This window comes from Bacillus rossius, chromosome 5, assembly GCF_032445375.1.
Source record: "Bacillus rossius redtenbacheri isolate Brsri chromosome 5, Brsri_v3, whole genome shotgun sequence".
Lineage (NCBI taxonomy): Eukaryota > Metazoa > Arthropoda > Insecta > Phasmatodea > Bacillidae > Bacillus > Bacillus rossius.
This window is the reverse complement of record NC_086333.1, coordinates 9629757-9652186: the sequence shown is the minus strand read 5'-3', so window position 1 is coordinate 9652186 and position 22430 is coordinate 9629757. Positions and strand designations below refer to the sequence as shown.

The 22430-nt window shown below is 39.9% G+C and overlaps 1 protein-coding gene across 2 annotated transcripts in view; it reads left to right on the top strand.

Annotated features, from left to right (window-relative positions):
• Positions 1 to 22430, top strand: part of LOC134531578 (pyruvate dehydrogenase phosphatase regulatory subunit, mitochondrial-like) — a 520406-nt gene that overhangs the window by 212920 nt on the left and 285056 nt on the right. For both annotated transcript variants that reach the window (XM_063367291.1, XM_063367292.1), the window contains one exon: positions 10489 to 10756. In XM_063367291.1, the coding sequence (XP_063223361.1) occupies positions 10489 to 10756 (268 nt within the window). The remainder of the gene's footprint in view (positions 1 to 10488; positions 10757 to 22430) is intronic.

Sequence of the window (22430 nt, the reverse complement as noted above, 5' to 3'; positions counted from 1 at the left end):
TTGTCAACAGCCTCAGAGTCACTGTAACAATCACTGTAGAAGACATCCTCTTCACCCAGATTACCGTATGAATTCGCTATCGATGATGTCGAAGTGTCTTCATCGTCTTCATGCTTCCTTTTTAGGAGTCCATCATTTTTACAAAGAATGGAGGATCTACTGAATATAGGCTTGAATGTATTCTCACTTTTCACGGTGTTGATACTGCCATTAGTTTCAGTCTTCCCGAAGCCATTAGCATCCTTCAATTTATGTTCTTTCTCACGATCGGGTGAGCTAATACCATCACGCTCAGGACAAGGAAAATTATTGTCGTAATGCAGATCACTCTTCTTTAGTCTAGTGGATCCATCAGTGTCCTCTATGCCGTAAGTAGTCTTGACTTTGCATGTTCTACCATGTCTTTTTAAGCTGTCAATTCGTGTTAACAACCTGCTACAACGATTACAGCTTAACATGTTGCGTAGTGGGTTTCTAGCACAATCATTCTTTCCATGACGTCTAGCATTCCTTCTCATGGCAAAATCCTTGCCACAGTAACTACAGCGGCTTCCTTCCGATTCAGCTGCAGATAACAAACTACGATCCATGGTAGCTTCTGTGACTAATGCCAGATGCAAACTAAGAGTTTTAAATTAGATCCAATACTTAAATAGAAATTTTTTCATATTTCATCAGCGAGAGTTAATTTATCTCATACAAAAGTACTTGCTGCAACTAGTTCTGCTTTTCAACAACTAATGACGTCACGTATTGCTTGCAGGTAAATAATATTTAGTTCTTTAATGCAGGATGCGGGATGCTCACTAACGATCGCAAAAGAAAGATGGCTTCGCTAGACTCCAAGGAAAAGGAAGTTCGTCTTGCATGTTGGTGCTCCACAGATGTCTCATGGAGTAATATTAATTTGACTGAGTAATGATATTTTTTAATTCCACCTGATAAAAATATTGCAAGTTTTGATTTAGTAGCAGAAATTATCGAATTAAATGTAACTCCAAATAAAATGACATGTCTCATTAAGAGTAAAACTTCTTCATGGAGAGATCGGTTTCTCAGAATAGTCAGATACACTTGAAGAAACCACAGGAATGATTGCAAGAACACGGGAAAAACCATCAAAATATTGATAAGAATAATCAGGAGCACACGGAGAAAAATCATCATAATATTGACAAGAATTATCGGGAGCACACGGAGAAAAACCATCATAATATTGACAAGAATTATCGGGAGCACACGGAAAAAACCGACAAAATATTGACAAAATTTATCGGGAGCACACGGAGAAAACCACCACACATTTTCTTGGATATCATTAAATTTAAAAAAAAAAATTAAAAATAAAAATAAATTAATAAAAAATTTAAAACAAAAAAAATCTACAAAAAAATACACAAAATTCTGCTAGCTTGTAAACTTATCATTGATGAGCAAAGATAAGTTTTAGTACAAGCCAGCAGAATTTTGTGTATTTTTTTTGTAGATTTTTTTGTTTTAAATTTTTTATTAATTTATTTTTATATTTAATTTTTTTTTTAAATTTAATGATATCCAAGAAAATGTGTGGTGGTTTTCTACGTGTGCTCCCGATAAATTTTGTCAATATTTTGTCGGTTTTCTTCGTGTGCTCCCGATAATTCTTGTCAATATTATGATGGTTTTTCTCCGTGTGCTCCCGATAATTCTTGTCAATATTATGATGGTTTTTCTCCGTGTGCTCCTGATTATTCTTATCAATATTTTGATGGTTTTTCCCGTGTTCTTGCAATCATTCCTGTGGTTTCTTCAAGTGTATCTGACTATTCTGAGAAACCGATCTCTCCATGAAGGAGTTTTACTCTTAATGAGACATGTCATTTTATTTGGAGTTACATTTAATTCGATAATTTCTGCTACTAAATCAAAACTTGCAATATTTTTATCAGGTGGAATTAAAAAATATCATTACTCAGTCAAATTAATATTACTCCATGAGACATCTGTGGAGCACCAACATGCAAGACGAACTTCCTTTTCCTTGGAGTCTAGCGAAGCCATCTTTCTTTTGCGATCGCTAGTGAGCATCCCGCATCCTGCATTAAAGAACTAAATATTATTTACCTGCAAGCAATACGTGACGTCATTAGTTGTTGAAAAGCAGAACTAGTTGCAGCAAGTACTTTTGTATGAGATAAATTAACTCTCGCTGATGAAATATGAAAAAATTTCTATTTAAGTATTGGATCTAATTTAAAACTCTTAGTTTGCATCTGGCATTAGTCACAGAAGCTACCATGGATCGTGGTTTGTTATCTGCAGCTGAATCGGAAGGAAGCCGCTGTAGTTACTGTGGCAAGGATTTTGCCATGAGAAGGAATGCTAGACGTCATGGGAAGAATGATTGTGCTAGAAACCCACTACGCAACATGTTAAGCTGTAATCGTTGTAGCAGGTTGTTAACACGAATTGACAGCTTAAAAAGACATGGTAGAACATGTAAAGTCAAGACTACTTACGGCATAGAGGACACTGATGGATCCACTAGACTAAAGAAGAGTGATCTGCATTACGACAATAATTTTCCTTGTCCTGAGCGTGATGGTATTAGCTCACCCGATCGTGAGAAAGAACATAAATTGAAGGATGCTAATGGCTTCGGGAAGACTGAAACTAATGGCAGTATCAACACCGTGAAAAGTGAGAATACATTCAAGCCTATATTCAGTAGATCCTCCATTCTTTGTAAAAATGATGGACTCCTAAAAAGGAAGCATGAAGACGATGAAGACACTTCGACATCATCGATAGCGAATTCATACGGTAATCTGGGTGAAGAGGATGTCTTCTACAGTGATTGTTACAGTGACTCTGAGGCTGTTGACAAAGGTATAGACTGTGATGAAGCACCTAGAGCTGACAAGATCGAAGAATGTGGCGATGTCCTGAGACCGAAACGTTGGAAACGTCGTGTTATAATAAATAAATCTGATAATGCTTATTATGATCACTGGGATGATTGTGATATTGACAGTATTTATAATAAACAAGCAAGTAAGATGGTGGTAGAAGAGATTGATTACACATCATGGAAAGATCCAAACATAATGGTTGACCGGCTAAGACTTCTACATGGCTCGCTTTGTGAAGGAAACTATTCGTGCATCAAAGAAATATCCTTCATACTCAAAGAACTAAGGAAAGCAGGCTACATACAATAATGGCTTCTTTTACTTGTATTTGTGTAATGTTGAGAAGTAATTAAATATTGAAAGTAAAAATTTAATGTTTTTATTTCTTGTATTCTGATTTCCAACTAAGCCTGTGTGTTTCCGCTACTGTATGTGTGATCATTCCGTTTCCTGTGTGTACTGTGTGTATACGTTTCGAGTGTGTACTGTGTGTACGTTTCGTTTCCTGTGTGTACTGTGTGTACGTTCTGTTTCCTGTGTGTACTGTGTGTACGTTCCGTTTCCTGTGTGTACTGTGTATACGTTTCGTTTCCTGTGTGTACTGTGTGTACGTTTAGTTTCCTGTGTGTACTGTGTGTACGTTCCGTTTCCTGTGTGTACTGTGTGTACGTTCCGTTTCCTGTGTGTACTGTGTGTATACGTTCGGTTTCCTGTGTGTACTGTGTGTACGTTCCGTTTCCTGTGTGTACTGTGTGTATACGTTCCGTTTCCTGTGTGTACTGTGTGTACGTTCCGTTTCTTGTGTGTACTGTGTGTACGTACCGTTTCCTGTGTGTACTGTGTGTATACGTTCCGTTTCCTGTGTGTACTGTGTGTACGTTTAGTTTCCTGTGTGTACTGTGTGTACGTTCCGTTTCCTGTGTGTACTGTGTGTACGTTCCGTTTCTTGTGTGTACTGTGTGTACGTACCGTTTCCTGTGTGTACTGTGTGTATACGTTCCGTTTCCTGTGTGTACTGTGTGTACGTTTAGTTTCCTGTGTGTACTGTGTGTACGTTCCGTTTCCTGTGTGTACTGTGTGTACGTTCCGTTTCCTGTGTGTACTGTGTGTATACGTTCCGTTTCCTGTGTGTACTGTGTGTACGTTCCGTTTCCTGTGTGTACTGTGTGTACGTTCCGTTTCCTGTGTGTACTGTGTGTACGTTCAGTTTCTTGTTTGTACTGTGTGTACGTACCGTTTCCTGTGTGTACTGTGTGTACGTTCCGTTTTCTGTGTGTACTGTGTGTACATTCCGTTTTCTTGTGTTTACTGTGTGTACATTCCGTTTTCTTGTGTTTACTGTGTGTACATTCCGTTTTCCTGTGTGTACTGTGTGTTCATTCCGTTTTCCTGTGTGTACTGTGTGTATATTCCGTTTTCCTGTGTGTAAATTACGTTTTCCTGTGTGTACTGGGTGTACATTCCGTTTTTCTGTGTGTACTGTGTTCATGGACTATATGACTGACATTGTTCATGGCCCGGTCTTGCGGTCCGTGCCTTTTCGTTGACGGTGCTTCCAAATGTGCTGCCGTTTCGAAAGCGGTGCTTCCAAATGAGCTGCCTTTTCGTTGGCGGTGCTGACTTTTCGTGGTCGGTGCTTCCAAATGTGGTGCCTTTTCGTTGTCGGTGCTTCCAAATGTTCTGTCTTTTCGTTGTCGCTGCTGTCTTTTCGTTGTCGGTGCTTCCAAATGTGCTGTATTTTCGTTGGCTGTGCTGCCTTTTCGTTGTCGTTGCTTCCAAATGTGCTGCCTTTTCGTTGGCGGAGCTGCCTTTTCGTTGGTGGTGCTGTCTTTTCGTTGATGGTGCTTCCTTTTTGTTGATTGCGCGTAGTACAAAATGTAGTGATTGAATATTTACTAGTTTATCACCTCTTGGTGTTACTAAAATATTTTTCAAGGTTACTTGCTCCTTTAGAATGTATAAAAATGTCACGATGGATTAATTGAATATAATTAGCTAACGACGAAGGTCATGTGGTCCTGAAATGACTAGCCTATACGTCTGATAATGACATGACTCGGTCTCATGGACTGAAGACAATTGTTCTTTATGTGCGGTTTTGTACATGAACGGCTTATAGGTTATTCAGATTATTCAAAAATTAGACTTTCATGATAGGCTTATCGTCACTGTATTAATTCTTTGGTTAGGTATATTGACTTATGATTAATAAACTCCGCGAAAGGTAACGGAAAAAAGAATTTAAAATTTATTTAATAATTAGTTACAACTGTCACTGGTCAAGAATCGAACCGTGGACATGGATCCATCGATTCAATTTGTAAATTAATAATTGATTTTTTCGGAGACTATTGGAATTTTTCCCGCATTTCTAACTAAATAATTACATGATTTCAACATGGCGGTCAAATTTCAAGATGGTGGGCACCTCAGCAATAATAAATTATTACTGCACTGTAGCATGTTAGAATAGAATTTGCATGATGGTAAGACAAGTACACACAATATGGTGACCTCCAGCAGACGAAAACATGATGGTGGCAATGACCGCTAGCATGTACTGAACATAAAATGACGGATCCGTGATGGACATCAAGGTCAAAGTCAAAGATCAATGTCGAGGTCAAATTTCAAGGTTAAGGTTAAATTTCAAGGTCAAGGTCAAATTTCAAGGTCAAGGAAAAGTTTCAATGTCAAGGTCAAATTTCAAGATCAAGGTCAAAGGTCAAGGTCAAAGTCAAAGGTCAAGGTCAAGGTCAAAGGTGTGGTGACGTCATACCAGCTGATGGTAAATACCTTGTTATTGGTGGAGGTAGGTCAGTCTGAAGGTGGCTTCTGTGGAGGAAGGATCTGTTGATTTTATATTTTTTTCCCTCGCCGGTTTCGAATCAAGGACGGGAATCGATATAAACAGAATTCTATTAAGTTAATTTTTTGATGAATTTTGAACTTTTTTTTTCATTAAAATCGTATAATAAATAAAGATTTTCAAGATGGTGTCTAAATTTAAAGATGGCGACCATAACGATAATTGTAACATTAATAGGACCCAAAATGGCGGTCTTAACGAAAAGTGTAAGAATGATATGGTACTCAACCAAGATGGCGGGTGTAACGAAATATGCAACATTTATATAATCCAAGATGTCGACCGTAACAATAACTGCAACAGTGGTTTTTAAGATTTTTATTTAATTCGATTATTTAATTTTTTTAATGATTTTTAAAATTTTTCCCGATTTTCTAACATAAAAATTGCGGATTTTCAAGATGGCGACCGTAACGAAAATTGCAACGGTGACGACATGATTCGAAATTGGTGGAAATTACTAGAAATACAAAATGTCAAATGGATTAGCATGGATTAACATATGGATTAGCATAGATTGACATACGGATTAGCATAGATTGGCATACAGGTTAGCATAGATTGGTATACGAATTAGCATAAATTGGCATACGGATTGGCATAGATTGACATGGATTAGCATAGATTGGCATGGATTAGGTTAGGTTAGCATAGATTAGCATATGGATTAGGTTAGGTTAGGTTAGGTTAGCATAGATTAGCATATGGATTAGGTTAGGTTAGGTTAGGTTAGGTTAGGTTTGGGTAGGTTAGGTTAGGTTAGGTTTAGTTTAGTTTAGTTTAGTTTAGTTTAGGTTAGGTTAGGTTAGGTTATCATAGATTAGCATATGGATTAGGTTAGGTTAGGTTAGTTTAGTTTAGTTTAGTTTAGGTTAGGTTAGGTTAGGTTTGCATAGATTAGCATATGGATTAGGTTAGGTTAGGTTAGGTTAGGTTAGTTTAGGTTAGGTTAGGTTAGGTTTGCATAGATTAGCATATGGATTAGGTTAGGTTAGGTTAGGTTAGGTTTGCATAGATTAGCATATGGATTAGGTTAGGTTAGGTTAGGTTATGTTAGGTTAGGTTAGCATAGATTAGCATATGGATTAGGATAGGTTAGGTTAGTTTAGGTTAGGTTAGGTTAGGTTTAGTTTAGTTTAGTTTATTTTAGTTTATTTTAGTTTAGTTTAGTTTAGGTTAGGTTAGGTTAGGTTAGGTTAGGTTTAGGATAGGTTAGCATAGATTAGCATATGAATTAGGTTAGGTTAGGTTAGTTTAGGTTAGGTTAGGTTAGTTTAGGTTAGGTTAGGTTAGGTTAGCTTAGGTTAGGTTAGGTTAGGTTAGGTTAGCATAGATTAGCATATGGATTAGGTTAGGTGAGGTTATTTTAGTTTAGTTTAGTTTAGGTTAGGTAAGGTTAGCATAGATTAGCATATGGATTAGGTTAGGTGAGGTTAGTTTAGGTTAGGTTAGGTTAGGCGTGCGAAGGAATACCTACGGGCTCCGACCAACAGCGCTTCTCTGCTGTGAAGTATTAGGAGATCAGAACTTGAGAGGAGGTAGTAATAAAAACTTGCCGGTGCCGTTGTGCGTCGTGGAAGTAGAGCGCGCCAAAACACACGGTTGCCTGGCCGTATGTATCCGGCGTTCATAACACGTGTAGAAGTAGGCTTATATTCGTTACCTCCTGGCTGTTTATTACCGCCTAATACTTTTCATAGCGAGACGTCCTGGCGAGCTGGTCTGTCCGTCGTAACGGGACATTTTTTCTTGCGTACATGGCTGATGAACGTAACGGGACACTTTTTCGTGCGTGTATGACCGGCGGAAGTGACGTAATCCAACATGGCTGATGATTGTAACGGGACACTTTTTCGTGTGTGCATGGTCGAAGGAAGTGACATAATCCCCGAATCCCCCACCACCCACCGGTGCGCCAGGACATACCAAATACATTTACTCATATTTGCACCGGACAGAAAAAAATATACCTAACATAGTATACAGAATGAGCACAAAAGAAGTATACAAAATCAAAAATTCATAAAATCTAAACGGTACAACATACAGGCTTCGAACCTTATATAGTTCATATAGAATCTATGGAAGTTTTTTTTAACATACTACAGGGACTCGATGTGTCCTCCTCTTGTCACATGGCAAACGTCGAGACGATATTCGAACTCATCCCACACCCTGCACCACATGTCGGTAGTGATGGACTAACCGCTACTGCAATTCGCTGTCTTAGCTGTGGCAAGGATTGTGGTAGGGGCGGGACAAACACCATGTCTTTGATGTAACCCCACAAGAGGAAATCACAAGGGGTTAGGTCTGGTGATCGTGGTGGCCACCTGCACCACACGTCATCACCAGCAACTGCTCGACCGAGCCATCGCCCAGGCAGATGTGTGTTGAGGTGTTCCCGTACAGCCAGGTGGAAGTGTGGAGGTGCACTATCTTGTTGAAAGATAAAGTTGTCGGAGTCGTCTTGCAATTGAGGCAGCAACCACAAAGAAAGCATGTCGAGGTATGTAGTGCCTGTGACAGTCTTCTCCAAGAAAAAGAAGGTGCCGTAAATCTTCTCCCTAGACACTGCGCAGAAGACATTGACCTTTGGCGAATCTCGTTGATGTGCGATGGTTTCATGGGGGTGTTGTGTTCCCTAAACACGAACATTGTGACGATTAACTCTACCGTTTGTGTGAAATGTTGTTTCATCGCTAAAAATTAACCTCTTTGATAGTTTTTCGTCATTCTCAATTCTTGCCAACATTTCTATGCAGAAATCCGATCGTGCTGCATAATCGGCGGGAGTGAGTGCCTGGACCATCTGCAATCTGTAAGGTTTCATGCGCAAGCGTTTACGTAAGATTTTGGAAATTGTTGTTTGTGGGATCTGCAGCTCACGACTTGCGCGACGTGTTGATTTTTGTGGGCTTCGCAGGAATGCAGATCAAACACGATCCACAGCTTGCTCTGGCGCAGGAGGGCGACCAGGACTCTTGCCTTTGCAAATGCAGCCGTTCTCTTCAAAGTTTTTGTACCAGGTTGATATGGATACTCTGGTGGGTGGTTCTTGACGAAAATGTGTGCAAAACGCTCGTTGCACAGCGGTTACACACCCCGTTTTTGCTAACTGCAGGACACACCAGCTCTTCTGTTGCGGTGTAGGAGCCATTTTCTACGCTAGTACTGTCTGGCGGCGGCATTCTGCAACAAAAGAAGTGCGTCTGTACGTCAAAAAAAAACTTCCAGAGATTCTCTATGAACTATATAAGGTTTGAAGCCCGTATGCTGTACCGTTTAGATTTGATTGAATTTTTGAATTTGTATAGCCTACTTCTTTTGTGCTCAGCCTGTACAGGAGCATTCTACCATAATACTCTGATTTAAGCTCTTTTAAAGAAAAATTAATTTATTATACGTTAATACTTTGATCTTTTTAAAATGTTAGTATTTAAAATTATTATTTTTCTGTAATAGTGAAACATTTTAATAAAGCATGTTTGGAGTTTTTTTAAGCTGAATTGTATGTTAGAATTTTTAAATACTGATGATCCCAGTCACGCAATAAAAAAACTAAGTACCATATTATTTTATTTTCTTTGCAATGATCTTTGATACTAATTTAAGGACATCAACGCGAGCGAAGCCGCGGGTGAAAGCTAGTGTTATGATAAATTACATGTCCTTACACAACAATGTTTTCATGCCAGTTCACGTCACCAAACTAAAAGTCCCGATAATTACCTAGCCTAAAGTATTCCAACACAAGAGCTAGAATTTAAAAGAAGCAATAATGTCGGAGTAAGACAAATACTACGGGAACAAGCCCATATATACTATCGCCCCGCCAGCGCAAGAGGGTAGGTCACAGCAAAAAGCAATTCCGGTTGGTTTGGAAAGGGGGGGGGGGGTTGCTAGAGGAAGGGAAATGTTATAGCACCCGCGAATTCAAACCATTGAAGTTAGAGTCACTTCAAGACATTTAAAAGTACAAACTAATAAGGTTTATGTCTGTTTTTAGAACAGCGCACAATGATATGCACGCCCGGTAATTAGTTTTGTTCGAAATGCAATAAAGGAAACTTTTAGGAAACTGGTAGAAATCATTCGCTGTGATCGTAAGAAATTACCAGGTTATCCTGTAATGCTAAATGTTTTTTCGAGTTGATGTACACAGCGACTGTCCTGATGCACACCTGCCCATTTTGTGCCTACTAATGAAAACAAAAAAAATATTTTGTAATTAATCCTGTATTTTTTTTCCTTGAGCTACCTTTTGAGTGTTATCAAAAAACCTTACAACCTAAAGCTTTTGTTAATACTCTAAGGCGATATTATATTTTTAAACGGATGCAATATTTTTCATATCGAGTAAGTTATAGTGATGTTTAAGTCAAAATAAATCTTTCTTATTTCTACTCAATTGGTCCTATTTGAGCCGTTAACATGGCCGAGAAGTCCTATTGCTTTATTTTATGTATAAGCTTGGAAGTGATTAGTGCAAAATTACTGTAGTGTCTGGAAAAAAAAGAGTTATCTAAATAAGTATGTAAATATAAATAAATGTTCAAAGCAAATAAAGGACATGCGGCAACTATTAAAAAAAACAAAATTCAGGTACTCCATCTAATATTTAATATTAGATGGAGTACCTGAATAATGGAATAGATTTTGAACTTCTTCTCTATTACATGATGACAATATTGTAAGTGCTGAAGGACGACTGCGGCGGTGTTGCAGTGGGCTCGGCAGCTTGGCTTGCAGTGCTCGCCCTCAGTGCGCATCCCGGCAGTCCCAGCGCAGCACTTCTACGTCACCACACCGCCGCTACCTGGCCTGCAGATAGGCCTGCCCTCCGTGCGGGATTACGACTCGCACACGTACACGCGACAGTGGGAAGGAGGCTTTATGGCCGGAGGCTTTGAGGTGGAGGCCAAGCCAGCTTTCACTGGAGGCCAGGTACCTAGTGACTGGGTGCATCAACTACCTCAGACCTGGAAACAGTTTAGTGAGTACCTACTTCAGACACTTTTCAAATCAATGTTGCCAGTGTTCTAAGAAACCAGGAGCTAGCTGGCAGAAACAGACCAATTCGACCTTTAGCATATGCCAGGTATCCAGTAAACCAGGACAATAATACAGTTATTGACAACTACACAAGCTTGCACTCGCTGTTGCCATTGTTAGAAAACAGAAGCCAGCTGACAGGTAGATGCCAATTTTTTCTTTAGGATCACTTTCCGAAAACAAAAGATGTCTTTTGTATCAGTAGTGTAGTATACATAATTTGACTAACAGCTTTATATACACAAATATAAGTGCATCGGTGTTTCTTTTGTATAAATGACCAAAATTCTTTAGTTATTTTTTAAGGAGCAGGAGTAAAGCAGTTAATCTGTTAAGTTGCCAAAGTTAAAGAAATTTACTTTAATTTAAATTTATACTAATTGAGTGCCAGCCAAACAGTCGGGAATTTACATTGATTGTCACCGTGAATAACAAAATACACAAAAAATTAATTTTTAAAAAATTACGTAATAAACTAGATAAATAAACAAGACAAAGGCCATTTTTTTTATTAATGTTACATGAAGTAGAAAAGCAAATGATCATTGAAGTGTGCGCTGTGTTGCCACATGTAGTGCGACTCTGCCTGCAGCACAGAGTTCATGTTTTCAGTGATCTGGAACTTGTGCTGGGGATCTTTAAGGTTTCATAATGTTATTGGAAATGAACAGAAACAAGGTGTGATTCCGTCTGAATACAATTACGTCAAATTTTAGTATAGGAAAATTTATAACAGATATAAAAAAATATAAACATACAATATAAATTAAGTACTTAAACAGATCTCAGGTATATTCAGGAAAAAAAGATATGGGTCGACCCTAAATTCAATTATAAAAAGTTTCATTTACTACAATTACATAAATAAATAAAAAAACACAAATATATTTAAATAATCCCAGTATACTTAAAGTCCAGAAATTATGTTTATATGATGAACTTCGTCTAACGGCGTAATTTAGGAAAGTTCAAAAAAAGGTTGAAAGGCACAGTAGCACCGAAGGTCGGGGCTTCGTTTCCCGGAGATCACGCGGCAACATGATGCCAGGGCGCCTGTGTGGTGTTGAGGGAGGGAGATGAAAGTGCCAATTCGGTGTCCGGCTCTCGGACCCTGTCTGCGAACAGTCCAAATCAAAACTGATCAGAACTTGTACACAGACATTATACGGGGCAGAAAATGCCCACAAAGGTTAAGGGGAGGTGGGTAAAGTCGCGGATTGTCACTCACCAGACAGGGAAGTTGGCTTCTATTTACTGATGCGTCGCCAGCCAGGAACTGGATCCCGCGAATACGCGGCTGGGCGCGGTTGTTTTCTTCATTTAAAAAGAAATAATTTAAATGAAAAATAACTATTACTCTTGTACTAAGCAGACGGACTAAACTACTTAAAAAAGATTATAGGGATAGCACCCCTTATTTAAGCGTTTACATAGTCGGTTGCGGCCGGATGGAAGTCTTGCAGTGTCTCGACGACTCGCCGATAATCGCAAATGGTCCGTCTGCAGTCGCGACGCGAAGTGTCACGCGAAGAACCGCATCTCGTAATTAAAAGCAAATATTCTATCAAAAGTGGAGGAGAGGGACTGGGACGTCCGGACCAAAAGGTTACGAAGTTCCCCGAGTGGGCATCATAAAAAACTCTGACTTAGATGTCTTGAAGTTGGTAGCACTGGCCGACCTTAACGCTACCTGTTGAGGGGGGTCTGAAATAAAAAAGAATCGACTCGCTCAAGACGTCTGCTTTGACCTAGGGCTCAAGGGCATAGTCTGGCGCTGCGCTCTGGCGGCCTACAGGATAAGTTGGCTGGGCGGTTAGCGAGTTTGCCGCTATATGTCGTGTGTGGTCCATCTTGGCACACACATTTTTTATGCCAGTCGCCCTTGGAGGCGGTCGCTGTCTTCTGGGGTTTATGACCGGTCATTGGTATTAGGCGAATTCTTAGAACCGAGAGGGGAGGGGGTGAACAAAACGTGCAACGACGCTGGGAACGAGCATCCATGACGTGATTCTCAAGGAGTGAACCTGCAGCGGGGGTGGGGGGGGGGGGGGGGTTTGAGAATGGTCCCTACCTATCCCTAACTGCAATACAGAGTGTAAAAAGAAGAAACAATAAAGGGTTCTATTACCCTTATTTAAGGCGCAGTAAGGTTTTGAAGTAAATCCAAAGTTACCAAAAATAACATTTTATTATAGACGAGACAGGTATATATATATATAAAAGTACAATTTTAGATAAAGGACATAAATAATAATAATACTGATGATAATAAGCTGCACACACTAGCTCAATATACCAATTGGGCTGTAGTAACAATTCCGTGCATAATAAATTATTCATGAGTCAATTTGGCACATGGCCACCAACATAGAATTCTTTGCATTATACATTTTTGTATATTTGTATATTTCAATCGCCTTAACTCTTTTACTTAAGTGTTTACAATATGATAACGTGGTTTTCGTGATTCATTTCCGAGATTTTCATAGTCCAATAACTTTGCAATCAACTGCATTTACACGTGACATCCTACTGCTAATAAATAGGGTATGAGATACAAATAATTTACATAATACGCAGTTTAGATTACGAGCATAACATTCGTATAAAACATAAGATAATAGTCTGCTGAAATAATAGTGCAGAGAAAATCAAATACACACAAGTTTATCCAATAGGACGAACGTTACTTGCGCAAGACCTCTGAACTGTATTAAACAGATGGCTTTTCATGACTCACATGATATAAGGTACAACGTATTCTTTCAGCTTACGTATATTCTTATACCTATCGTGATTTTAGGAAATAACGACATAGCATATATATATATATATATATATATATATATATATATATATATATATATATATATATATATCGATTTCAGAGCAATACAAATTTAAATAGGCCAAACGCCCGTTCTACAACTCTATCATTAAACCTACTACTGACTTGAAATATATCAGACGTCTGCACGGAAGTACGTCGGGCAGTGACGTGAATGAAGCTACAATCATAAGCAAGGAAACACGAACTCTGGCGCATCTACTACCGACAAGAGTTTGATGTTAGTAATCCTTACTGAGCGCGACGCGAGTGCCATAAAAGAGAGAAATTCAAACAACTAGTATTCAAGTTTGCACTAAATAACAACGAAGCGATACGGTAGGTGACCATAACATAACTGAACCTACTACCATCTGACCGCATACGGATAATAACCTTCCGAAACCTAACGACGGCGAGCGAGACCCCATCGATATTACCACTAGCATAGATTCACTGTGTTTAAGCCTAACATCGCCTAATGCCCGACGGACTGTCGATCACTCCGAAGAGCAAGCAGACAGTGACAAAACATGCAAAATCTGGAGTTTATATAGGCCTCTGAAACTACGCCACTAGGCGCGCTAAAATCGCGGCGGGGATGGAGGGAGTAGATGGGAGTGGAGATGGAGGGAGGGAAGGAGACTATAGGGTGGAGGGGGAAAAGGGGAGGAAGACGATGGGAGCGCTACCTATACCGACCGACAGTGTAGCCAACTGCTACAATCCCCCCTCCCTGACTGACCCTTGCCTGGAGATCTGACGACGACCTTGCAAACACATCAATTGACATAAGACGAATCTCAGTAGGACAATGTTTCAGTGCTCATAAATATGGTGACCTTTAGAATTCGACGAAATCCACAATGTCCAGTAGCAAAAGTCTGACGAAGAAACTGATAGTTATAGCATGCACCCCTCCAGGGCTCGTAGTCATGACTGTCTTGGACAGCTCGATGGCAGGATTCCACCACGAACCACTTCCACGGAACTGGCGTGAGTAGAGGCGGAGATGTCTGGTGGGTCACCATCACGCTACTGCATCAAACACTGGCACCCAGTAGAGCAGACGCAGCAGTATCCGACGGAGCTCCAGAAGACAGAAGCAAGATCTCAACAGGCAGGTCGCAGGTCAGGAGGGGGTGAAGATCCTTTGAACTTGTAGGGACGTCTCCCGAGAAGTCGCAGGCAGAAAACAGACGAGGCGAAGGTCGGTCTGACAGCGCTTGGGTTGAGGAAGATGGAATGACGCGTCATCTGAAAAGGGACAAGGGGAGCCGCAAACACCAGACACCCAAATAACACAACAACATACAACACTTGAAATAAACTCCTATAAACTAAACCTAACAAAACTCTAATCAGAAGCAAAGAAGAATTGCCCACAACAATATTCAAGTGACAAACAGCTTAACCTGGGATACATGGGCTTTGCGGAATTTCTTTTTAAACTTACAGCTTTTTAACAATAATGTATTTGCGCCCAGGTACCTATCCACACTATATGGCCCTTCGAAGGGTGCCAATAATTTAACATTTAGCTGGGAAGCTGCCTTGGGTAACTGATAATTTCGACATAACACTAAATCGCCGATTTCAAAACGAGGGGCGGTGCGATTTTGGTTATACACTTTAGCCAAACGAGCTCTAGCTTTACTCAAATTAAATGTAGCTGACTCTAAAGTCTGTTCAAGCTGGCGTTCATCCAAGACGGAATCGATGGGAGGCAGACCCCATAGATTCAACAGGGGATGCAGGAGTTCACGCCCTAGGAATAAGGTGCTGGGAGGATATCCGGTAGAGGAATGAAGGGCGGAATTTAAACCAACATTAATGAAAGATAAATCAGAATCCCACAAACTCTGATCTCCCCGATAATATGAAATTAGAATACTCTTTAAAACTTTATTTACGCGTTCAACCTGATTACCCTGCGGAAAATAAGGGGAACTGTACACAGGCTTGACAGCCCACTCAAACAGGAAATTTTTGTAACAACCAGACTGGAAATAAGGGGCATTGTCTGAGACGACCACACATGGAGGACCAAATAATTTAAAGACTTGATCATTTAGGGCTTTAACAATTGTTTCTGCTTTCATGTTCTTAAGGGGTAGAAGGATTACAAATTTAGTAAAAATGTCCATAATAACCAGAATGCAAATATTCCCCTTTTTTGAACGGGTAAGGGGACCGAAAATGTCTATGTGGATCACCTGCCATGGAGCAACTGGAGGGTCAGCTGCATATAATCCTATCTTAGAATTATGTGGGGGTTTAGAGATTTGGCAATCCTCACAGCAACGAACGAACTGACGCACCTCCTCCTGTAAATTTGGCCAGTATAAATGAGCGGCGATACGACGATACGTTTTGTCAATCCCTAGATGACAGCCAAACACTGAAGCATGGAAATATGATAGAACCATGGGCCTTAACAAATTTGGGACCACAGCTCGACGACCTTTTCCGGATACACCAGTGAAATATATTAAGCCCTGCTCCAATACAAATGGTATAACTTTCTTAGCCTGAAGGTCTTTAAAAATCTGTTGGCATAAGGGATCTTGTTTTTGACATTCTTTAATATTAAAGTAGGATTCCGGCTGTAATTTATAGGCAAGTAACTGATCACTATGGACCGGATTATCTGGGGTATCTGTAATGTGTTCAAACTCGCCTGGGCAAAACATCCGCGACAAGGAATCTGCAATAACATTTTCCTTTCCTTGAATATGATGAATTTGAAACCGAAACCTAGATAGCCTGAGGATCCACCTACCTAGTTTCCCTAACTGGTGAGGGTGGTTAAACAGCCAGGACAGTGCCCGGTTATCAGTGAAAAGATCAAATTCTGCTGAATCAAGATAACCTTAAAATTTTTCTAGGGCAAATAAGCATGCTAAGGCTTCCTTTTCGTAAATTCCTAGACTTTTTTCTGCGTCGGACAAGGAACGACTTGCGTATGCTATGGGCCTGATTTTATTTTCCTTCAAATGACCTATGACAGCTCCTAATGCTACCGAAGAAGCATCCACTTGTACGGCAAATCTTGTGTTAAAATCTGGTAAGATTAGAATAGGCGGAGTGGTTATACATTGTTTTAAGGTTTGAAATGAGTTTTCCTGATCTGATCCCCAGCAGAATTCTGCATTCTTTTTACGTAGTTGGTTTAGGGGTGCGCAAATTGCTGAATAATTTTCAATAAAGCGAGAAAAATATCCGATCATCCCTAAAAATATTTGTATACCTTTTACATTAGTCGGTCTGGGAAACTGTACAATAGAAGAAATTTTTGTCGGATCCATGATTAAATTACCCTGTGAAATAATAAACCCTAAAAATTTAACTGAGGTTTGACCAAACTCAACTTTATTAGGATTAACAGTGAGATGTGCTGCACGCAACCTTGTAAGAACTTCAGTGATGTGTTGTAAATGTTCCTCAAAAGAATTACTGTATATGATTATGTCATCGATGTAGTTGAACACAAATTTATATTTTACGTCTGCTAAAATGTGATCCAAAATTCTGCTCATTGCTTGGCTACCAAAGCTGACACCCATGGGAATGCGATTAAACTCATAGTGCCCGAAAGGAGTGGAGAAGGCGGTATATTTACGACAGCCCGGGTCTAAATAACACTGATGAAAACTATTGTTTAAGTCTATGACTGAGTAGAACTTTGCCTTTCCCAGATGTTGCAAGGCGCTCTCGATAGTTGGTAACGGGTAAACGTCCTCATAGGCAATTTTTTTGTTTAAAGGAATATAGTTGTGCGCCATGCGCCAACTGACGCCATCTTTCTTTCGGACTAAAAAGATTGGAGTGCTAAAATTTGATGTAGACTTTGAAATGACACCGGCTGAAAGTAGCTTATTGACAATGTCACGCATTGCCTGTAACTTAGGTGGTGAACAACTATATCGCTTACTACGCACAGGATTTTCGTCTTTTAGGTAAAACCTATAAGGTAAAATGTCACAGTTACCTTTCTTAGTCGTAATAACATCGGAAAACTTCTGAATGATAGACCTAATGGCAGACTGGTGGTCCGTGCTCTCAATATCACGACATTCCATGACAAAATTATTTGATGACTCAAACCTCAAGGGTACCTTAACGTTAGGGTTAAAGCCAAAATGCAGCTCATGTTGATCTAAATCCAAGATACACCTTGTTTTCCCAAAAAAATCTAAACCAATTATAAACTCTGGTGTGATGTTGGGTACAACAGAAAATTTCCAATCCCACGAAAAATGCTTTATTTTGAAATGTAATATCACAGCTTTGTCTGACTTTAAACATTGCCCATTTGCGACACAAATATTAATAGAGTCAGCAGTAAATTTATGTTGCGGAAATAAATGAGGAAAAAGGGTAATTAACCTTTGTAGAAAATTTTCACTTATTACTGAGCGTGAAGCCCCAGTGTCAACCAAGGCGGAAAAAAAATGATTATGTATCTGAACCGGTAGGTAATGTAAATAACTACTAACAGAGGATTTTTTTAGAAAACGACAGAGTCTACCTCTTTTCCGACCTGTCACTGCCATCTTTAAAGGACACTTATTACGATAGTGTCCAATCGCCTTACAAGAAAAGCATTTGCGGTCATTCAAACTGACACGCACCTTGTCACAGGTTTCCACTGAATGCCCAAACTAACAACAATTGGCGCAACGAGTGTGGCGGAATTCATGCACATCCTGTACCTGGCGAGCTGGCTGGGCGGCGTTCGCACGACTATCGTTCACGCGCGCCGCAGGGTAACTTACACAGGGCGAACTGCCTCTGTCTGACGGAACGCGAGATTCACGACTACCACTTTCAGTCGCAAATAACCGCTGATTTCTCTCATGGTACTGGTTTGTTTTGTAATAGTTTACCCCTTTATGTTTATTAACATCCATAACCGGCTTACTGTAGGATTCTTTAGACAATGTGATCGAGCTGTGTCCTTTGTTCGTGTTAGATGTAACTTCTCCTTTGGCAGCATACTCAACATCGTACTTGTTTGCGGAAGAAAGGCGCGCTTCCACCTCACTTGCCCACGAGCGCAAGGAGTCGAAAGTTGAAGGAGGCACGAGCATACTAGACAAACTTATAACTCGTGGCGCCACATTACCTAATATGAGTTGGACTAAATCTCCCTCATTATATTCTAGTTCCAACACGCCTGCATAGGCAAGTACGTTATCCACAAATTGCGGGACCGACTCATCAGGTTTTTGAAACCTAAGTACTAGATCACGACGACATGCGTCCATGACGCGGGGAGGGCATACAGAGCGAATGACTTCAGATTTAAAAGTGTTGAAATCTTTTCCCTGTATTATAGCTTCAGTGAGACGGCTAACATAAGTACCTGTACACTTAGTTAATAACCCTTTCATCAGAGATCCTACGGGTACCAAACTCAATTTACTTAATCTGTCAGCACTAAGGAAAAAGTCTAAAATACTTTTTATGTCAGAGCCCTCCAATGGCGGAAGGGATTTTAAAACACTGAAATACAATTTTAAGGAAAAGGGATCGGAAACGGGACTCACGCTAGGAGAAGTCTGCGTCCCAGGAGTCTCGGCTGTGATGTCACCACTCGGCTCGGCCGCCTCGCGCATAAAGCGAATAAGTCGCGCACGAAGCGCGGCCACAGTATCGGAAGGCTCGGAAGGGAGTTGATTTTCTTCCAAGTACCGCACCAAATCTTCACGGTGGAGTCGGTAGACCCAACTCACACCGCTCGTCGCACCGCTCACGGCCATCATGAAGAAACCAAAGAACAAAACCTTGGAGCTGCCTTAAAAGCAGAGTTGCGCAGTCCTTGCAGCGGGGGGGGGGGGGGGGGGGGTTTGAGAATGGTCCCTACCTATCCCTAACTGCAATACAGAGTGTAAAAAGAAGAAACAATAAAGGGTTCTATTACCCTTATTTAAGGCGCAGTAAGGTTTTGAAGTAAATCCAAAGTTACCAAAAATAACATTTTATTATAGACGAAACAGGTATATATATATATATATATATATATATATATATATATATAAGTACAATTTTAGATAAAGGACATAAATAATAATAATACTGATGATAATAAGCTGCACACACTAGCTCAATATACCAATTGGGCTGTAGTAACAATTCCGTGCATAATAAATTATTCATGAGTCAATTTGGCACATGGCCACCAACATAGAATTCTTTGCATTATACATTTTTGTATATTTGTATATTTCAATCGCCTTAACTCTTTTACTTAAGTGTTTACAATATGATAACGTGGTTTTCGTGATTCATTTCCGAGATTTTCATAGTCCAATAACTTTGCAATCAACTGCATTTACACGTGACATCTTACTGCTAATAAATAGGGTATGAGATACAAATAATTTACATAATACGCAGTTTAGATTACGAGCATAACATTCGTATAAAACATAAGATAATAGTCTGCTGAAATAATAGCGCAGAGAAAATCAAATACACACAACTTTATCCAATAGGACGAACGTTACTTGCGCAAGACCTCTGAACTGTATTAAACAGATGGCTATTCATGACTAACATGATATAAGGTACAACGTATTCTTTCAGCTTACGTATATTCTTATACCTATCGTGATTTTAGGAAATAACGACATAGCATATATATATATATATATATATCGATTTCAGAGCAATACAAATTTAAATAGGCCAAACGCCCGTTCTACAACTCTATCATTAAACCTACTACTGACTTGAAATATATCAGACGTCTGCACGGAAGTACGTCGGGCAGTGACGTGAATGAAGCTACAATCATAAGCAAGGAAACACGAACTCTGGCGCATCTACTACCGACAAGAGTTTGATGTAAGTAAGCCTTACTGAGCGCGACGCGAGTGCCATAAAAGAGAGAAATTCAAACAACTAGTATTCAAGTTTGCACTAAATAACAACGAAGCGATACGGTAGGTGACCATAACATAACTGAACCTACTACCATCTGACCGCATACGGATAATAACCTTCCGAAACCTAACGACGGCGAGCGAGACCCCATCGATATTACCACTAGCATAGATTCACCGTGTTTAAGCCTAACATCGCCTAATGCCCGACGGACTGTCGATCACTCCGAAGAGCAAGCAGACAGTGACAAAACATGCAAAATCTGGAGTTTATATAGGCCTCTGAAACTACGCCACTAGGCGCGCTAAAATCGCGGCGGGGATGGAGGGAGTAGATGGGAGTGGAGATGGAGGGAGGGAAGGAGACTATAGGGTGGAGGGGGAAAAGGGGAGGAAGACGATGGGAGCGCTACCTATACCGACCGACAGTGTAGCCAACTGCTACAAACCTATGACAGCTCGTCTTTGAGAAATGGTAACAACTCGTCCAGAGCTGTTGTATGCAGTTTTAGTCATGAAGTGAAGTAACATTACAGGCCTGGGACGTGCCTGTAAGCGAGGGAAATGTTAAACGCTCTGCCAACAAAGTCTTAGATTTGCAAAATATCAAAAACGTCTCTGGGAAAGGTGCTTCTGTCTACTAGCACAAAGTTTAACTAAGGAGAGTACACTAGCCTAACAACGAATAAATCGCTCTTTAGTAACCAAATTATAAAAAAAAATAAAATTTCCAAAAATAATTTAAAATTATATAAAATTTAAAAAAAATGTGTCGAAATACCAAAATTCCGTCACAAGCTCCCCCACTGAAAGGCGGTGCTAGGGTAAGCAACCAACACTGAACATAAAATGATTAAAATCTGGCATACTTACCCTGTACCAGAATCGACTTAGTTAAACTACTTACAATACTTAATGAAGTTGCTAGGTAACATGGTCATACTAAACAACTTTAAAAACTAAGTCACACACTTATTCATTGCTTACACCTAACTTTATGAACTAGGTATCATCAATCTCTTACGAACTAAGTTACATATTTATCTTATGGTTTAAGTGCTCTTATGTACTAAGTTGTCTTATATACTAACTGGATTTTACAGACTAAGTGGCGCCACTTAAAAATAATATCTTATCTTAAAACATTATTAATACTAAACATCTAAAATGTAAACACTCTTACGAACTAGTACAGTGGATTTTTATTACTTATAAATAGAACCTAGGATTTATACATTTTAAACACTGCGTGTTGCAGATGGCATGCCGAAGCTTTGTTTAAGACTCCTCGAATAGGAGTAGAGGGTTGCAACTAATTTAAGTTGTGGTGCACCTTTTTTAGATGCGAAATGTGCGCGCGCGTTATGTACGCACCAGAACTTGGGTCGGCTAGGGCGACCGTTAAATACTGGGGTTAAAAAGCGCTGGATTTGCCACGGGCCATTCCAACGATAAGCAAGTTTGGCTGATCGCTTGTCGATCGCCTTACTTAGTGGGTGTGATCTGCACAACACCATATCACCTACCCTGTATGGATTAGGCGAAGGTTTCTTGTTATATCTCTGCCTGCTTGCCGCATGGGATAAGTTCAGGTTATGCTGAGCTCTTCTCCAGACCTCTTTTATGTTGCGAGGATTATCTGCGAGAAGCTCTTGTAGTGACCAGAGATTAGAAAGTGGATTATTGGGTTTATACGTGAACATGATTTCAAATGGTTTGGTTTTGTGTCCCTCATGTCGGGCATAGTTGAAATTCATTTGTAACCAGACCAAATTAGTGTCCCATTTATCCTGCGAGTTCGCATGATACGCAATTAAAGCGGATCGGAGGTTCATATTAAAACGCTCCGCATGTAAAGGCTGTGTATATTAGGGAGAAGTGGTTACGTGTTGAATACC